Below are 20733 nucleotides of genomic sequence, written 5' to 3'. Positions count from 1 at the left end.
GCTCTGCAGTCAGCTGCGATGTGAGGCATGCACATTCGGTCGAGCAGAGAAACGAGAGGAATACGGCAAGGGAGAAAGAGGGAGTCAAAGGGAGAGAATACGGTCAAACACACAATAGCATCATGGCACCCATAGGACTCAAGGCGGTGGTCGGTGAAAGTAAGAATACCTTATTATATTTATACATCCATTTTGACTATTTGATATGGAATAAACATCCATGGAAACGCATCGATGAGATGCACTGTGCATTTTTCTCAATCCATTGATACGCATCGATGGGATGCACTGTGCATTTGTCTCGGATGGGGTGGTGAAGTGAATGTATGGGTGCGTGTTTTTCACCAGGATGCGGCAGGTTGTTGTGCGCTGATTTACCATTGTGCAACCGTGGTTATCAGCATGAGCCAAGGATCTATACCTGTGCCATTTATCCCAGAGTTCCAGCGATGCTGATGCGTAATTAATATAAACTGCACATGGTTATTCGACAAGCGCTGCGGCCAATGATCAATGATTTTTTTTAAATCGAACTCTGCATGAGAAGGTCGAGAAAGACAGACACACCCATAATATAGTTTCAATCGGAAATTAAAATACAAACTGTGCGGCATTGGGGCGACATTAGGAAACATTGTCTAAAATCACAGGCAGTTCTAGGCCCATTACTTTTTTTATTTAGGCACAATGTTAACCGCACAATGGAACGGTGTAGGCCTATAACAATTACATAGACTGGTTGTAAATTAATATTCTCCATCCAGGAGCGCAGCGTCTACGGGATTCCGCTGTTTCAGCAATGCCTCACCTGTTTCAGCAATGCCTCACCCTTATGATGGATCACCAGTATCCTACAATACGCTGCGTAGAACGTCATATTTCAGGTTGAACGGTTCAAACAGGGAAATGTAGGTTGAAAAGTCTGATGATAGTCTTGGTCTGCAGTATTAGATGGATAATGGCGGAGGGTGTGTCCTGTCCTCTGTATGGAGCACACGAATGCGGCGATAAATCCGCATTCGGTATGGTAACACCTTTTCGAAATCGGGTTTTACTGTGCTTTCATCCGCATATACAGGAGGCAATGCACATAGACCCACTTGGCCCACGATGAAGGCTACAAGCATAATTTATGCAGCATGAGTAGCAGTTGTGAAACAGCATCGGTGTATGGTTTAAAAATAACCATCGATGGTTGTTTTTAGACGGACCTGCTACTAGGCCTATTGCCCAATCTCCTGAGGTTGAGGTCCGTGGATGTTGAAGGCCATGTAGGGGATTTTGGACATCTCTCTCTAACTGTTCAAACGAAATAGCATCACAAATCACTGGAAAATGGATGCGCAGCTGAAACATATACCAGATGTATGATGGGGTGAGGCATTTTCCCGTGTCCTGAAGGCTCACTAAATATCGGTAATCATATTGTAAGATAAAACATGTTCTTCTCGGATAATGGCACGTATGCAGTTACCCCCTTCTCGATAAATGTGCAATCAACAGCAATGGAGTTATCTCCAGAGGTTATTATGGATTTATAGGTCTAGGCTTAGCCTAGAAGTCAGACCAGTGATAAACGAAGCTTGTATGCCCCCCAGGGCAACAATATGTCTGGAACTGTATATTCACAGTATTATGAATGAATTGTGGATTATTTGGTAGCGTTTCGTAGTGTGACTGATTTTACTAATTGCATTAGTACTGTACAAAGTTAGAGGTGCGCTATGTGATAGATTCCCCCGCTCCCCCTACCTCGGGCTTCCAGTGGGGAGACCTGAGGTCAACTTATCCCCGCCCCATCTCGTATTTCTGAGTGGGAGACCTTCCCAGGCAGTAGCCTGCCTAGCTCACAAACTAGAATCAGGGCGCCCACTCCGACAAGGTTAATTGACCCGCAGTCCCACGCGGTGACATTATATCATGCAACGTGCAAATGAGCGATAGAAAACCGATCGTGCAAATGTCACCATTCCCCAAAAAATGTGTGCAGGCCCCCCGTGCCGTCCACGGCAAGATGACGTCGTGGGCGGCTGCCCATGTCACCTATACCTATATCCGCCACTGCCCATGTCACTAATGAACAAGGTATACAAATCGATTACTCCAGTAATGGTAGCGCAATTAGATATAATATTAAATAAATGAACCCAACAGCTTGATTCTCAAGAGATCAGGTTAGCCTACGCATTCCAAATATGTAAGCAGGTGTGTATGACCATTGCAGCCTTGATTACTTGATTAGATACCATGACTCCTGCTAAGATCATGTTGGGCCATCCTTCCAAATCTCCAACAGAACGTAAAGAAGCCTTGGTTTTAAGAGGCTTGCTAAGCTGTTATTTCAAAGTGAATCAGAAGGACAGATAGGTGACTAGGCAGGGAGAGGAGAGGGATGGAAGGAGGCTGGAAAGGAAGAGAGACACCTCTCCCTGTAGGACTTCAGGGTTGACCAGGCTCTGCAGTATAGTGAGAGAGAGGCAGTTACTGTACATTTCATTAGCCCAGCCCAAGCACTCACCAGCTGCACAGCCCAACATCAGGACAGACACACATGAGCGTGCGGGGAAACTTCTCCACTGACCTTGGGAGAGATACTCAGCCTACTTCACACACACTCATCTGAGCTCATTGTGTGACGCAGTGTCTGCAGCCTGCCACTGTAAACACACACAGACAGACCCAATGTTGAATCTGTATTCTAATGGCTGACTACACATGGACTAGCCCACTTGAATGCTAGATTAGAATAGTAATGATTATGAGAATTAATGAGCAGTCATAAAATCCCATTCTCCCGGATTAAGAAGCAGTGCTGCACTCTTGGCATTCTCTCAACCAGCTTCACCTGGAATGCCTTTTCCATTAGTCTTGAAGGAGTTCACACATATGCTGAGGACTTGTTGGCTGCTTTTCCTTCGCTCTGCGGTCCAACTCATCTTAAATCATAGCGATGGTTTTTGCGACTGCACTTGAAGAAACTTTAAAAGTTCTTGAAATTTTCCGAAATTACTGACCTTCATGTCTTAAAGTAATGCTGGACTGTCTTTTCTCATTGCTTATTGGAGCTGTTCTTGCCATAATATAGACTTGGTCTTTTACCAAATAGGGCTATCATCTGTATACCCACCCTACCTTGTCACTACACAACTGATTGGCTCAAACGCATTAAGAAGGAAAGAAATTACACAAATGAACTTTTAGCAAGGCACACCTGTTAATTCAAATGCATTCCAGGTGACTACCTCATAAAGCTGGTTGAGAGAATGTGCAAAGCTGTGATCAAGTGCTGTACAGAAACCCAGCCTAAAACCCCAAACAAACTGCACCCATGTGTACAGAAATACACGAGTGCATTCATTCTATAGAAATAGAATGAATAGAACGGCCACCCCCATTCAAGTCAATGATTGCATAATGGGTGGGCTGGCAGCCATTGCAAGTGTAGGTGCAGTATATTTTATATTTTGACCTAGGAGCCAAGCAGGAAGTAAAAATGGGAAGCAAAAGTAGGAAGATTAGGCATACCTACCAATCAATATGTTCTGTGATTTGCTGATTCAACTCAACTGACATAGCAAAAAAATACATCCCATAATCCCAGTCAGTACTGGATAGAACTTCATGGCACCCTCCGCTTGTGTGGAAAACAACCGGTGTTTATCTAGATTAACCCATTGTCTCACAGCAAAAACGGCACCCTTTTTCAAATGCAATTTTCTTGTTGTCTGCTTGTTTTAGTCAATTACAAAACAACATTTAAGTAAGTACAACATGTCTAAACATAACTTTCAACATTGCCTGCTACCGAGCGTTCTCACTACTTAGAAAAACATAATATTTTAGGGCTTCCCTCATGCCCCTTTTCATGACGGTGCTAGCAGCTATGTGAGTGAGTGCTAGCTAGCTACCGACCAGAACATTAAGCTAGCCACGACCAACAACACAAGCAACCAAACTATACAGCAGAGGTGTGGACTCGAGTCACAAATATGATGACTTGCAACTCGACTTTGACTTTAACACCAATGACTCGACTTGACTTGGACTTGAGCCTTATGACTCGACCTGACTTGATACCCTCCCCAAGCCCAAATGTTAAAAATGATGCTATTAAAAAAAGTGTGCAGCGCATCAACTCTTCATTTAACAGATTACAGTTTGAATCGGATCGCAGCCCATCAAATTGTGCCAGCTGAGAAAAAGTTGTGCGTGGCAGTGCAGAGGAACGTCGGTGGGTGAATTCAGATGGAGCCCTTGGAAAGATGATACCCCCCCCCCCCAAAAAAAATGTGGATCTTAAAGACGACGCTGTATCAACCAAAAACAGATTGCAACTTGCAAAACATGCAGGAAGAAAATTACAGACGGAGGCGCAACAATTTCCAACTTTGTTCGACATTTGAAGCTGCACTAAGAACACAAAGAACGGTAAGTCGTGGCTAATATAGCCAACAGCTATATATTTTATTACTTTACTAGTGTAGCATGTAGACTAACATAATGTTAAATCAATGAGCCCCCACACAGTCAGTCAGTGCGGGAATGTGATCATTGCACCCAAGATTGTGCTATAAATCCTGCCTGATGTTACTGCTGTTCCTAAAACCATTTACATACGTTAGCCTACTGTAAGCACACAGAGAGTGTGTGTGTGTGTGTGTGTTTTAAGGTTGGGCGATTGTGTACCAGCCTACTTTGGAAATTAATAAATATATATTTTTTAAAGCATTCATGATTTGGGTAAACGTAATATACTAACTATTACTCTTGTTAAAAATATGAAATGGTATTACATTTGGTGAGAGCACATTATGACTTGTTTAGGACTCGAAACTCAAAGTTTAAGACTTGAGACTTGACTTGATGCTTGACTCAGACTTGCCTGTCTTGACTTGGGACTTGACTTTGGACTTGAGTGCTAAGACTTGAGACTTATTTGTGACTTGTAAAACAATGACTTGGTCCCACCTCTGCTATACAGCTACTACTAGTGAGTGGAGTTACAAATGGACTATACCAAACAAGTTAAATGTCTTACCTGTGATGAAATGTTTTCCACACATAGCTACGTGTAGCCTCCTTGGACACCGGGTCCCCACATTTCCCACGCCGAATATCCTGAAGCCACAGGACTCTTCTCGCAGGCTCTATTTCCCTACGTGGGAGCATTGCTAACCATAGGTCAGGATTTTTGACCTGGTTACATGTGCATTGAACAACACAGTAGATTTTCGGCACGTTTTGTTATTTCTGTGTAACAAAAAAGTGACGACAAAGTTGGCTATTTTACACTGGGGATCAATGGAAAATAATAGTTGTTTTCCCCAATTTGTGGGTGTGGTCGAGGGGAATTCCTTATTATTACATGAATATCGACTCAGAGTATTGCATGAGCCACATCAGTTAACATAAATTGAATGAACATTCTATATTACCATGGGCATTATTTTATCACAATACTAGACAGCCATTGTGAGTATACCCATGAGTTTACCAACGAGGGTTAGAAGTTCCAAGCCCGTTCTATTCATTCTGTTTCTATTCATTCTATTTCGATGTGTGCTGCTGCTGCATTGTGGGGGGCGTTGCCTAGGCAACCACCGACTTGTTTGCTAGTTTCTTGTTTCAGCAAGGAGGAGGAAAGGTTAATCACATTAAGAGTCCATGTTACGACAGAAACTAACTCTACTGTATGAATGCCTGGGTGTCAGCTGTCAGCTGTTTGTAAAAATAAAAAAATAAAAATAATAATAGCGGTTATGACGGTTATTTTATTTCCATGATGGTCTACATCCATAACTGTTGGTTACACGGTTATACGGTAATTGTGCCAGCCCCAGTTGCATGCCTTTAAAATAAATGTCTAATGCCAACATTTATATGTTTTTCATGCCAATTGCATAATACATTATACCAGCTATCATTACATAACACTGTCTTGTAGGAAAATGGAAAATAGATGGAATATAACACACAGACACACTTAAAAACAAATGTTTTAACCTTTATTTAACCAAGTAGGCAAGTTGAGAACAAGTTCTCATTTACAATTGCGACCTGGCCAAGATAAAGCAAAGCAGTTCGACACACAACAACACAGAGTTACACATGGAATAAAACAAACATACAGTCAATAATACAGTAGAAACAAGTCTATATACGATGTGAGCAAATGAGGTGAGATAAGGGAGGTAAAGGCAAAAAAAAGGCCATGGTGGCAAAGTAAATACAATATAGCAAGTAAAACACTGGAATGGTAGATTTGCAGTGGAAGAATGTGCAAAGTAGAAATAAAAATAATGGGGTGCAACGGAGCAAAATAAATAAATAAATACAGTAGGGAAAGAGGTAGTTGTTTGGGCTAAATTATAGGTGGGCTATGTACAGGTGCAGTAATCTGTTCTGCTGCTCTGACAGCTGGTGCTTAAAGCTAGTGAGGGAGATAAGTGTTTCCAGTTTCAGAGATTTTTGTAGTTTGTTCCAGTCATTGGCAGCAGAGAACTGGAAGGAGAGGCGGCCAAAGAAAGAATTGGTTTAATTAACACACCAAGAGATTGTGGCAGAAAAATACTTCTCAGTTTACCTCAACATACTAAGAATAAAATATTATCGTGAGGGATTATTCAGGGTCTTCATCTTGTCTGCGCTTGTTAGAATTACAGTGCCTTGCGAAAGTATTCAGCCCCCTTGAACTTTGCGACCTTTTGCCACATTTCAGGCTTCAAACATAAAGATATAAAACTGTATTTTTTTGTGAAGAATCAACAACAAGTGGGACACAATCATGAAGTGGAACGACATTTATTGGATATTTCAATTTTTTTTAACAAATCAAAAACTGAAAAATTGGGCGTGCAAAATTATTCAGTCCCTTTACTTTCAGTGCAGCAAACTCTCTCCAGAAGTTCAGTGAGTATCTCTGAATGATCCAATGTTGACCTAAATGACTAATGATGATAAATACAATCCACCTGTGTGTAATCAAGTCTCCGTATAAATGCACCTGCACTGTGATAGTCTCAGAGGTCCGTTAAAAACGCAGAGAGCATCATAACAAGGAACACACCAGGCAGGTCCGAGATACTGTTGTGAAGAAGTTTAAAGCCTGATTTGGATACAAAAAGATTTCCCAAGCTTTAAACATCCCAAGGAGCACTGTGCAAGCGATAATATTGAAATGGAAGGAGTATCAGACCACTGCAAATCTACCAAGACCTGGCCGTCCCTCTAAACTTTCAGCTCATAGAAGGAGAAGACTGATCAGAGATGCAGCCAAGAGGCCCATGATCACTCTGGATGAACTGCAGAGATCTACAGCTGAGGTGGGAGACTCTGTCCATAGGACAACAATCAGTCGTATATTGCACAAATCTGGCCTTTATGGAAGAGTGGCAAGAAGAAAGCCATTTCTTAAAGATATCCATAAAAAGTGTCATTTAAAGTTTGCCACAAGCCACCTGGGAGACACACCAAACATGTGGAAGAAGGTGCTCTGGTCAGACGAAACCAAAATCGTTTCTTTTTGGCAACAATGCAAAACGTTATGTTTGGCGTAAAAGCAACACAGCTCATCACCCTGAACACACCATCCCCACTGTCAAGCATGGTGGTGGCAGCATCATGGTTTGGGCCTGCTTTTCTTCAGCAGGGACAGGGAAGATGGTTCAAATTGATGGGAACATGGATGGAGCCAAATACAGGACCATTCTGGAAGAAAACCTGATGGAGTCTGCAAAAGACCTGAGACTGGGACGGAGATTTGTCTTCCAACAAGACAATGATCCAAAACATAAAGCAAAATCTACAATGGAATGGTTCAAACATAAACATATCCAGGTGTTAGAATGGCCAAGTCAAAGTCCAGACCTGAATCCAATCGAGAATCTGTGGAAAGAACTGAAAACTGCTGTTCACAAATGCTCTCCAATCCAACCTCACTGAGCTCGAGCTGTTTTGCAAGGAGGAATGGGAAAAAATTTCAGTCTCTCGATGTGCAAAACTGATAGAGACATACCCCAAGCGACTTACAGCTGTAATCGCAGCAAAAGGTGGCGCTACAAAGTATTAACTTAAAGGGGCTGAATAATTTTGCGCGGCCAATTTTTCAGTTTTTGATTTGTTAAAAAAAATTGAAATATCCAATAAATGTCGTTCCACTTCATGATTGTGTCCCACTTGTTGTTGATTCTTCACAAAAAAATACAGTTTTATATCTTTATGTTTGAAGCCTGAAATGTGGCAAAAGGTCGCAAAGTTCAAGGGGGCCGAATACTTTCGCAAGGCACTGTAAACCTCTCTCTATATTATTTTTCATCTCACAGTGCCTTGCCCCTTTCCCACTGGTCGTGGCAACAGCAAAGGGTCACACTCATATCCATCCATTTCCTGCTCTGAGAGTCAGCATGACCTACATCCAGACTCTGACAACACAACCTTTGACCCCAGCTGAGATGTGGACGGGAGTTGTTTCTGCTTGCTTGCTATTCCTGTTCAGTTATCCTGAGATGTCTCTGATCTGGGATCTGTTTGTGTTGTCAAGTTTGTGTTGTCTGGCAGGAAATGGATGGATGTGAGTGTGACCCTTTGCTGTAGCCACGACCAGTGGGAACGGGGCAAGGCACTGTGCGAGTTTGCGTAACGGCAGACTGGGCTCACAGCTGACTGACTCATGGGTGTCTGTAAACAGCTAAGTCTGTGGAAGGGCACTCTGAGACACTCTACTCCTTCTGTTACTGATGATCACGCCAAGGAGAGCAGTAGTCAATATTTATATCTCTAATCGATTTTCCTCTGTTTTTTTAAATATTTGCTTTGTATACATGTTATAACTGTGTTTTAGTATGCTTAATGAAATATGTCCAGGGCATAATTTAACCAAATATTTAACCAAATGTGTCTATTCTCTACTTGTCTTTTCAAGAGCCATCCAAAATGTCAGCCAGAACCAAACCAGTCGAGCTGCTAATGGTTTTGACTGAGACAATTACGAGTGAATGAAGCTCCTGCTGTGTGCCCTCCAGGCCTAGAAGTATAGGTACTCCATGGTCCAGAAGATGAGAGGGAAAATAATATGGGAGGGGCTGTGTCCTGCTTAAAATGGCCGCCGGACTCTTTAAGAGCAGGGGTGTTACATTCCCTGGGACTGATGCTGAGATCTAGAGAAAATGGGTCATGTAATCGTAGTCGCCGACCCCCAAGGCAGAACCGGAAGGTAAAGGGATAAATTCATAGTATTGAGTCGCTAGGGCTAGGCATATTGTTGGGGTCAAGGTTGAGGATTCTTCAGGAGTGGAAGACATAATACACAACCGTTACATAACCAATACACATCAATGACACAACAAACAGCCAGCCAGCCTCTCAATTGTTCCTGTGTGGATAAAAGGCTTACAAACCCTGTGCTAAGCATACTCATACTTAATGATAATAATTGATACCAAAGCATATTGAAGTGGAAAGGATAATGGTCTCTGATATCCTGTTGTGGTTTGTCACGTATCTGAATGAAGAGCGTGTTGAATGACTCCTGCTGGAGCCTAGCATTGTGGTATGGGTTGATGTTAATGCTAGCCTAGCATTGTGGTATGGGTTGATGTTAATGCTAGCCTAGCATTGTGGTATGGGTTGATGCTAATGCTAGCCTAGCATTGTGGTATGGGTTGATGCTAATGCTAGCCTAGCATTGTGGTATGGGTTGATGTTAATTCTAGCCTAGCATTGTGGTATGGGTTGATGCTAATGCTAGCCTAGCATAGTGGTATGGGTTGATGTTAATGCTAATGTTGATGCTAAAGCTAGGCTGCTAAAGCGACAGCTGTTCATTATGCTGTGATCTTAGAACACCGCCTCCCTGTGAGGTGAATGGTTGGGGAACATCTGCATATGTCTCAGCCGTTCCAATTCTCTCTGCTGTACTCTGGATGACAAAGTCAGCATCAGGTGAATGTGACGTGTCCACCTAATTTGAACATATGAGACGTGATGTTTAACATATATATAAGATGTCAAAGTAATTTAGTATTTACAGTGACACATGCCTCAGGCTGAGGACAGCTATGCCTGATTAACCTACAGTTGAAAGAACTCTGGGTCTAACCCATCCCAGTGCTTACACTGGTCTGGTCAGAGCCACAGACCGACACAAACACTTAGACGTGCATACTGTATTACTCTAGTCAACTATTTATTTCTAGTAGCATATGCCAAACTTTTATTGGTCACATACACATATTTAGCAGATGTTATTGCGGGTGTAGCGAAATGCTTGTGTTCCTAGCTCCAACAGTGCAGTAATATCTAACAATTCACAACAATACACACACATCTCAAAGTAAAAGAATGGATTTAAGAAATATATAAATATTAGGATGAGCAATGTCGTAGTGGCAATGAATAAATTACGAATAGACAATGAATAGAAAATATTCAGACCCCTTGACTTTTCCACATTTTGTTACGTTACAGCCTTATTCTAAGTGCTGTGGGAATGTTTTTCCGCGGCAGGGACTGGGACACTAGTCAGGATCGAGGGAAAGACAAACGGAGCAAAGTACAGAGAGATCCTTGATGAAAACCTGATCCAGAATGCTCAGGACCTCAGACTCGGGCGAAGGTTCACCTTCCAACAGGACAACGACCTTAGGAACACAGCCAAGACAATAAAGGAGTGGCTTCTGGACAAGTCTCTGAATGTCCTTGAGTGGACCAGCCAGAGCCAGGCCTTGAACCTGATCGAACATCTCTGGAGAGACCTGAAAATAGCTTTGCAGCAACTCTCCCCATCCAACCTGACAAAACTTGAGGATCTGCAGAGAAAAATGGGAGAAACTCTCATATTACAGGTTTGCCAAGCTTGTATCGTCATACCCAAGAAGACTCGAGGCTGTTATCCCTGCCAAAGGTGCTTCGCAAAGTATTGAGTAAAGGGTCTGAATACATATGTAAATGTTATTTTTCAGTTTTTTTGTTTTTCATACATTTGCAAAGAAAAAATAAATAAAATATTGTGTGTGTGTAGATTGATTAGGGGAAAAAACTATTTATTACATTTTAGAATAAGACTATAACGTAATTTTTTTGGGGAAAAGTCAAGGGGTCTGAATACTTTCCGAATGCACTGTACATATGAAATGAGTAAAACAGTATGTAAACATTATTAAAGTGACCAGTGATTCCATGTTTATGTACATAGGGCAGCAGCCTCTAATGTGCAGGGTTGAGTAACTGGGTGGTAGCCGGGTAGTGACAGTGACTAAGTTCAGGGCAGGGTACTGGGTGGAGCCCAGTTTAAGTCTAATTGCCTTGATATAAAAGCTGTTTTTCAGTCTCTCGGTCCCACCTTTGATGTACCTGTACTGACCTCGCCTTCTGGATGTTAGCGGGGTGAACAGGCCGTGGCTCGGGTGGTTGATGCCCTTGATGATCTTTTTGGCTTTCTTGTGACATCGGGTGCTGTAGGTTTCCTGGAGGGCAGGCAGTGTACCCCCGGCGATGCGTTGGGCAGACCGCACAATCCTCTGAAGAGCCCTGCGGTTGAGGGCGGTGCAGTTACTCTACCAGGTGGTGATACAGGATGCTCTCAATGGTGCATATGCAAAAGTGTGTGAGGGTCTTAGGGGCCAATTTCTTCTGCCTCCTGAGGTTGAAGAGGCGCGGTTGTGCTTTCTTCACCACACTGTCTGTGTGGGTGGACCATTTCAGATTGTCAGGGTTTTGTACCCAAAGGAACTTGAAGCTTTTCACATTCTCCACTGTGGTCCCATCGATGTGAATGGGGGCGTGCTCCCTCTGATGTCTCCTTAAGTCTACGACCAGCTCCTTTATTTTGTTGACGTTGAGGGAGAGGTTATTTTCCTGGCACCACTCCACCAGGGCCCTCATCACCTCCCTGTAGGCTTTCTTGTTATTGTTAATAATCAGGCCTACTACTGTTGTGTTGTCTGCAAACTTGATGATTGAGTTTGAGATGTGCGTGGCCATGCAGTCATTGGTGAACAGGGAGTATAGGAGGGGGCTGAGCGTGCACCCTTCTGGGGCCCCTGTGTTGAGGATCAGCATAGTGGAGGTGTTGTTTCCTACCTTCACCACCTGGGGTGAGGCCCGTCAGGAAGTTCAGGACCCAGTTGCACAGGGCAGGGTTCAGACCCAGGGCCCCGAGCTTAATGATGAGCTTGGAGTGTACTATGGTGTTGAAGGCGGAGCTGTAGTCAGTGAACAGCATACTGTACATAGGTATTCCTCTTGTCCAGATGGGATAGGGCAGTGTGCTGTGCGATGGTGATTGCATCGTCTGTGGATCTGTTGGGGCAGAAAACAAATTGAAGTGGGTCTAGGGTGACAGGTAAGGTAGAGGTGATATGTTCCTTAACTAGCCTCTCAAAGCACTTTGTGATGACAGAAGTGATAGTCATTTAGTTCAGTATTCTTTGCTCTCTTGGGTACAGGAACAGTGTTGGACTTCTTGAAGCAAGTGGGGACAGCAGACTTAGATAGAGAGAGATTGAATATGTCCGTAATCACTCCAGCCAGCTGGTCTGCGCATGCTCTGAGGACACAGCTAGGGATGCAGTCTGGGCCGGCAGCCTTGCAAGGGTTAACACGCTTAAAAGTCTTACTTACACTGGCCACGGAGAACGATAGCTCACGGTCCTTGGAGACTCCTGTCTGTGACTGTGTGAGGCTGTTAGCCTCTCTACTCTGCTGGTTGACACAGCTGAAAATCTCACTTTTAAAAGTTAATATTCTGTTAACTCATACGTCATACCCAAATCATGTTGTTGACTCATCCTATACTAGTATTTGTGGCCAAAGCATAAATTGGAGAAAAAAGAAACATAAAAAACCCAACTTCAAACTTCTATCTCAAACAGACCGTTTCAAAAGTGTGAAGGATGAGCCGGCCAATTAGCTGTTTACTCGCATTAATATTTTTAATGACTGCTGTACGCCCACAGCGTTCTGTTGTTGGGGTACGCCATCACCATTCCAGCACAGAAAACCTGCTTTTATCATACTTAATTAAAACATAATGTAATCAATTACACTGTACGTCATATTTCGTAGAAATCTGGAAACACTGGACAGTTGCTTTAAGTTTCCTTCCCTCCTCTCAGACTGCCTGCTATGTGAGTGTACTATTATGCCACACAGGGGAGGGGAGGGGAGGGAGGGGAGGGGAGGGGGTGTCAAGGAAGAGCCAGAACAATCCCAGAATGGCATCCTGTCTGCTGAAATGGTTTCCTGTGGCATAGCCTAGAAAGAGCTGGAAATAGACAAGAGCTGAATAAGCGATTCACTCTCAGCTATTCCCCACAAAGACTACAACTAAATGAGCACGTCTATTCCAAGGTTGTCCACTTTCCCTATGGAGCTCAGATAAGTATCCTCTTTCTCAGATCATCTACATCATGGTCACATCAGGGCATCTACGTCTAGAGTGCTGCTTTCCTGTACAGACCTAACCCCCTGGCTTTGAGTGGTCTGTGCTTAAAGGGATAGTACACCTAAATGGCCCTGTACATAGACTGCTTACAGGGTAAGAAAACAAATGTCATTTTGTAATTTAACCATGAGGTGAACGTTGTCTACACAAATGTCTATCGGCAGCATTTACCCAACAAATCCACTTCATTCTCTGAAAGGCCCTGCGGTCTCCACACAGCCCATTCACACACACATCCTGTTTAATCTGTGATAATCCGTTTGTATCTCTGTGTACACCTAGATGTTGGCCACTGCTGATCTAAAGGGCTTAGCAGTTTAATACCGTTTTTATATGGTGATACTGCAAAACATTAAAGAGAGTCATCCTAAATGGATTTTTCCCAATACTGCAGCCAGATGGCCAACACCAGCGATCGGGCTAATAGTGGCATCGCCACAGAAACATGGCCGCCTGCCTTAGCCTGACCCACAGACAACCTATGGGATTAGTCCGTTCGTACTGCAGCAGAGGAGAACTGGAGCCAATGGCAGTCAACCAAAAATAATTGACTTGTTGTTTTTTTCATTCGGAGAACGAATTTGTCTTCTCTGCGTATCGGAAAATACATTATGGAAGCCATTCTGGAATGTAACTGCATAAGAAGGCATCATCTGTGTTTCAAGATGCATTTGACTCATGTGTAGCCGCAGCCCTCCATTTTGCTAGCTACAGTGTAAGCACAGGAGCCTGCTGAGGGGCGGACGGCTCATAATAATGGCTGGAACAAATCGAATGCCATCAAACACATGGAAATCATGTGTTTTTGATTGATTTGATACTATTCCACTGATTCCGCTCCAGCTGTTACCACGAGCCAGCCCTCCCCAATTAAGGAGCCATATACTCTCTCCTTGCAATGATGTGAGTATTTTATAATGGATGGCAATGCATACATGGGTACATATATATATATATACACACACACACATAAACCATTCACTTAATATAGAACTGAACCCTTGGCAGCATGCTGATGTGAATGTGGCGACTGAGCAAGTTGAGGAGGCTGCTTGATGTAACCCTAGATTGCAAGCTGATATGGTCAAAACATATTGATTCAAAATGGGGAGAGGTCTGTCCGTGATAAAGCACTGCTCCGCTTTCTTGACATCACAATTGACCAAACAAGTCCCACAGGCCCTAGTTTTATCATACCTGGACTACTTCCCAGTTATATGGTCAAGTGCTGCAAAGAGGGACATAGACCATTTACAGTTGCCCCAGAACAGAGCAGCACGTCTGGCCCTTAAATGTACACAGAGGGCTTATATCAACAACATGCATATGAATCTCTCCTGGTTGAAAGTAGAGGAGAGATTGACTGCATCACTACTGGTCTTTGTGAGAGGTATATGCTCGTCAAATGTACTGAATTGTCTGTTCAGTCGGTTAACACACAGCTCAGACACTCTTACATACCCCACAAGACACGCTGCCAGAAGTCTCTTCACAGCTCCCAAGTCCAGAACAGAGGTTAGGAAACGCACAGTACTAAATAGAGCCATGAATACATGGACCTCTCTTCCACATTAGGTATCTCAAGCTAGCAGTGACATCTGGTTTAAAAAAACAAGTGAAACAACCCCTCACGGCACAACGCGGACTGTGAAGAGACACACACACACGAACACACACACACACACACACACACACACACACACACGAACACACACACACACACACAATTCTTAGCAATGTAATATAGTATTGTAATGTAATAATGGAGCAATGTAAATGTGTATAATGCCCAATGTTTTGTATGATGTAATGTTTTATCTCTGTTTAGACCACAGGTAGATTAGCTGCTGCCTTGGTAACAGCTAATGGAGATCTTAATAAAATACTAAATGTACTAAGAGGGGTTGGATGACTTTGCTTTGATGAAAATGAATCCTTCCGATGGACTAGAATCACATATTCAGCACAACAGCAATTATACATGACAGCTATGAGGCAGGCTGTCAACAGCAGAGCAATGCTGTCCAATGGAAGCATATTTTAGTGTCAGTGTGCTCTGTGGTTGATAGAAGCATATTTTAATGTTTGTGTGCTCTGTGGTTGATAGAAGCATATTTTAATGTTTGTGTGCTCTGTGGTTGATAGAAGCATGTTTTAGTGTCAGTGTGCTCTGTGGTTGATAGAAGCCTATTTTAATGTTTGTGTGCTCTGTGGTTGATAGAGGGGTGGTAGCTAGCCAAGTGGTTAGAGCGTTGGGCCAGTAACCGAAAGGTTGCTGGATTGAATCTTGAAGCTGACAAGGTAAAAATCTGTCACCCTGAACAAGGCAGTTAACCCACTGTTCCTAGGTCATCATTGTAAATAAGAATTTGTTCTTAACTGACTTGCAGAGTAAAATAAAAATAGAAGCATATTTCAGTGTGCTTTGTGGTTGATAGAAGCATATTTTAGTGTCAGTGTACTCTGTGGTTGTTAGAAGCATATTTTAGTGTCGGTGTGCTTTGTGGTTGATATAAGCCTATTTTAGTGTCGGTGTGCTTTGTGGTTGATATAAGCCTATTTTAGTGTCAGTGTGCTTTGTGGTTGATATAAGCATATTTTAGTGTCAGTGTGCTTTGTGGTTGATCTGGAAGTGAAAACTTGTGTAGATCCTCCATAGCGGAATAACTCTTCTTCAGCCTTGTTCCCAGAGGCATGATTATAAGTGTGAGAGAGTCCTCATTTGTGTCCTGTGCTCCACTGTCACTCATCACTATATGGAAACAGTCTGATACCTGTCAATGAATTAAATCAGAGAAAATGACTGTATACTATTAACCAGTACTGTACACTCAAATCTTCATGTGAGGGGTTTTGACATTGAAAAGGACTCAAAGAAAATCATATCAACTGACATTGGAAGGTTGCACACGGTGAAGAAGCACGTGAAGTAATGAATGTTCTGACCCGTTCGTCTTCTCTCTTCTCCTTCACAGAGATTATGAATGATGTCATCAAGAAGGTGAAGAAGAAGGGAGAATGGAAGGTGAGAGTCCCATTTAATATTAGTATGTCTTTGTTATACTGCAGTTTAACCTTTTTTTAAATTTGATTCTGTTCATCTGGATTTTTCAGGCTTTGTTGACCCGAAAACACTTGACAGAGTTCATTCCCACAATGGAAAGATAAAAGTGAAATTGTTCAGTGAAACATAGACCCTTTGGTCTAATTGTGATCATTTCGTTGTGTATTCTCGTAAGTATTACATATAGTGTTTATTTGGTGTCACCAGGCACCTAGAAAAATATTCACCCAGATAATACATTGAATGGCAAAATTATATTTGTGCCATCCGGCTGTTGTTACATTGTATCGTTATTTGAGCAACACACATCACCAGCAAATAGGATACATTGTATGATTTCACCTCACCTGTGAGAGTGAAGAGGATACATTGTATGATTTCACCTCACCTGTGAGAGTGAAGAGGATACATTGTATGATTTCACCTCACCTGTGAGAGTGAAGAGGATACATTGTATGATTTCACCTCACCTGTGAGAGTGAAGAGGATACATTGTATGATTTCACCTCACCTGTGAGAGTGAAGAGGATACATTGTATGATTTCACCTCACCTGTGAGAGTGAAGAGGAAACATTGTATGATTTCACCTCACCTGTGAGAGTGAAGAGGATACATTGTATGATTTCACCTCACCTGTGAGAGCAAAGAGGATACATTGTATGATTTCACCTCACCTGTGAGAGCGAAGGGGGTACATTGTATGATTTCACCTCACCTCTGTGAGAGTGAAGAGGGTACATTGTATGATTTCACCTCACCTCTGTGAGAGTGAAGAGGATACATTGTATGATTTCACCTCACCTGTGAGAGTGAAGAGGAAATTCAGAAACTTTTTGAGGAGAGTGGGAGTTGATAAAAATCCCTCTTTATTGTTAAAAGTTTAAACCTACAGGTCCATTCTTGAGAACATTGAGAAACAGTTTAACTTTCAACTTTTTCTCGTCTCAAAATCCACACCAGACAATTAAAATTGTCAACGTAGTTGCACATGATAGACCGTTACGTTAGTTTTCCCCCATCAGATAACCCAGCACACTCAGAGACCTATGCTAACAAGACCAGCTGGACACATTTTGCATCAGCCAATTGCAACTGTTGACGTAGATAGTTATTGAACACAGTCATGAAAGTGTCCTTGACAGGCACAAAAACAGCATGAATAGCTCACAGTGTAGCAAGTATGGCTCCTGGTAATTTTCACAGTTCGTGGAAACTTCGAATCCCAGGTGAGATATAGTTTTTTTCCTTTGAAGTGTAGAATTACATTTTTTGTGATTAGTGTTTTGCGAAGGGAAGTGCAAATGGTGAAATGGTGTTTTTTTTACATTGGATAAAAGTAGAGACTCCGAGCTAGAAAATGTTTTATCATACACTGCAGTTGAGGAACAATGGGAAAGTAATTCTGCTTTGAAGTTGATAAACTTGTAACCCCACTTTTGAGAAAATGGCCCGTGAATGTTTTGGTACACTTACCGGAGAGCTCTTCCTTGTCTAAACCATTCAGTGTGGTTCACATCCTCTTAAGCCATAGCCCCACCCATCTCTTTAAGGATTCACATGTGAGGCCATGTGCTAAACATATTGAATAAGGTAGTGTAGTAAACAACCAAAGCTTTCAAAACTAAAAGCGGTGAAAGTAGTAGCAAAAAGTAGTCATAAAAATAGACTTTATCTAGTCCTTGGACTGTGTCCTAATCTGACTTTGTTGCAGGTCATGTTGTTCTTCACATCACTGTCTCTGGTAAACACATACTATACGTTTATTGGTCACATGCACAGGATACAGGATGTGTAAACGGTACAATGAAATGTTTACTTGCATAATGGATTCTTTTGTTTAGACATGTAGCTAGCTAAACAATGAACCATAATCCCAACTCATGATACTATGCATGCACCATGCATGAATCTGCAGGTAGCTAAAGCTAACCAACTAGGTTCAATGTTAGCTAGCTAGCTAACATTAGGTTATAACTAGCAATGCAAATGGCTTTCTGAGATATAAAAAAATTAACACTTTACGACACAGATCATTCACATAACGTTAGCTAGCGAGCCAGCCAGCTAATGTTAGCTAGCTAACAGTATGCTTTAATTTGCAATGAAAACAACTTTCACCCTATGTCACAGATTCCGTGGTTGCCCTTAGTTGAATATATAATCCGGAGACAGGTGTTTTATACAACAGCCTCCTGTGTTCTCTTTTCAACTCCCTCTGTATTTGGGAATCATCTCTCGACTTCCAATGGGTGTTCAAGGGATTTCAAAACTCAGTCAACTTCTTCCTTGACAACAACACTGTTGATCACCATTTTTTTATGAGGACAGGGATGGAGAAGACTCTACACTGTCTGGTTCAATTAAAATGTTTTTACCTAAATCCGGGATTTCCTCATCATCTGATTTGTTTTCAGAGTCAGAGAGAGTCAACATGGCACGATCATCCTCCAGAAAGTAGTCCATCGCTATTAACTTCAGTGCTATTAACTCAGCGCTATTAACTTCAGCGCTATTAACTATTAACTTCAGCGCTATTAACTATTAACTAATAACTTCAGCGCTATTAACTTCAGCGCTATTAACTATTAACTTCAGCGCTATTAACTATTAACTAATAACTTCAGCGCTATTAACTATTAATTTCAGCGCTATTCACTTCAGCACTATTAACTATTAACTTCAGTACTATTAACTATTAACTTCAGCGCTATTAACTATTAACTTCAGCGCTATTAACTTCAGCGCTATTAACTATTAACTATTAACTTCAGCAATATTAACTTCAGCGCTATTAACTTCAGCGCTATTAACTTCAGCGCTATTAACTTCAGCGCTATTAACTTCAGCGCTATTTACTTCAGCGCTATTAACTTTAGTGCAGCAATGCAACACTTTTTCAGTTCTTCATGATATTTTCAAAAAAAGCTGAGGTAGAAAGGATTATCCACACATTCTGACCAGCTCATGTTATAGACAGAAGCATGCTACATGGCAGACCAATCCGAACTCGTCTCTCAGCACGTCCAGCCCATCCATTATCTCAGCCAATCATGGCTAGCGGGAAGGTTCCTGTATTTTTCCATGGCTAAAGCAACTAGACTCCTAATTTAACAATTTTATTTGTATTTAAAGATGGCATACAAGTTTGTTATTAAGGCACATGAAAGTTCACATGTTCCAGAAGTCATTTATGTCAAAACGTATTTTGATTTAAAAAAAAAAATATATATATATATATATATATATATATAAACATTCACATGCCTCTCCTATGAAGTAGTGACATACGCCTGGCTTCCTGAAACGGGATACATATATTTAATGAGGAGCTTCTTGGAGTCCCTTGGGTAGTGTAGTGCTGCCGGAGCGCACCAGAGCTCCACCACTTTTCAGAATAGTGCTCGTTTAATAAAGTTCAGATCAAAGCTGAATCAATGTCTCGCAATACATTTGAATGATTCATTAGTATTCGACACAGGCCTAACATACCGAATATAATATCATACCAAAAGGTTGCCGTTAGACCAAAAACACCACTTAATTTCTTATTTAGGCGACACTCACATATACAACATTTGATATGCATTATTGTAATCCTCCACTCACGTACGTATGCGTTATTTGAATTCAGCATAGATGACCAGGAGTGAACTTTTTTTTTTTTCCTTAATAAAAAAGCTTGATGCGAAGGCACCTTGAACCCATGATTACTCCGAACATTCACTGTGAACCACCATAGTGGTATACGCCACATGACAGCTATTTGACAAGACTGTAAAGGCTCTTCGACTTACACTACCGTTCAAAAGTTTGGGGTCACTTAGAAATGTCCTTGTTTTTGAAAGAAAAGCACTTTTTTTTGTCCATATAAAATAACATCAAATTGATCGGAAATACAGTAGACATTGTTAATGTTGTATAATGACTAGAAAAGGCCTTCTGGATAGCTACATCAAAAGTAGTCATATGGGCTATCTCTTTTTCTGGTGCTCCTCAGTACTGTTTGATGCTCCTGACATTGTTAAGTTGGGTGCACTGCACCAGTGCTACCAATGATTAGAGAGTCCTAACCTTGTTTTCCAAAACCTCTGTCTTACTCTCCCTGGTTTCTCATTGTTTTCTCTTCCTGGCCTCAGGCGCTGATTGTGGACCAGCTGAGCATGAGGATGCTGTCCTCCTGCTGCAAGATGACAGACATCATGTCAGAGGGCATCACTAGTAAGCACT

The 20733-nt window shown here is 42.0% G+C and overlaps 1 protein-coding gene across 2 annotated transcripts in view; it reads left to right on the top strand.

Moving 5' to 3' along the window:
* Nucleotides 1-20733, top strand: part of stxbp1a (syntaxin binding protein 1a) — a 42618-nt gene continuing 21885 nt past the window's right edge. For both annotated transcript variants that reach the window (XM_024402595.2, XM_024402594.2), the window contains exons 1-3: nt 1-159; nt 16417-16466; nt 20643-20724. In XM_024402595.2, coding sequence (XP_024258363.1) covers nt 123-159; nt 16417-16466; nt 20643-20724 — 169 coding nt within the window. In that variant the 5' untranslated portion in view covers nt 1-122. The remainder of the gene's footprint in view (nt 160-16416; nt 16467-20642; nt 20725-20733) is intronic.

The sequence above is a fragment of the Oncorhynchus tshawytscha genome, linkage group LG33 (assembly GCF_018296145.1).
Source record: "Oncorhynchus tshawytscha isolate Ot180627B linkage group LG33, Otsh_v2.0, whole genome shotgun sequence".
In the NCBI taxonomy this organism is placed as follows: domain Eukaryota; kingdom Metazoa; phylum Chordata; class Actinopteri; order Salmoniformes; family Salmonidae; genus Oncorhynchus; species Oncorhynchus tshawytscha.
This window is presented reverse-complemented; position numbering and strand designations above follow the sequence as displayed.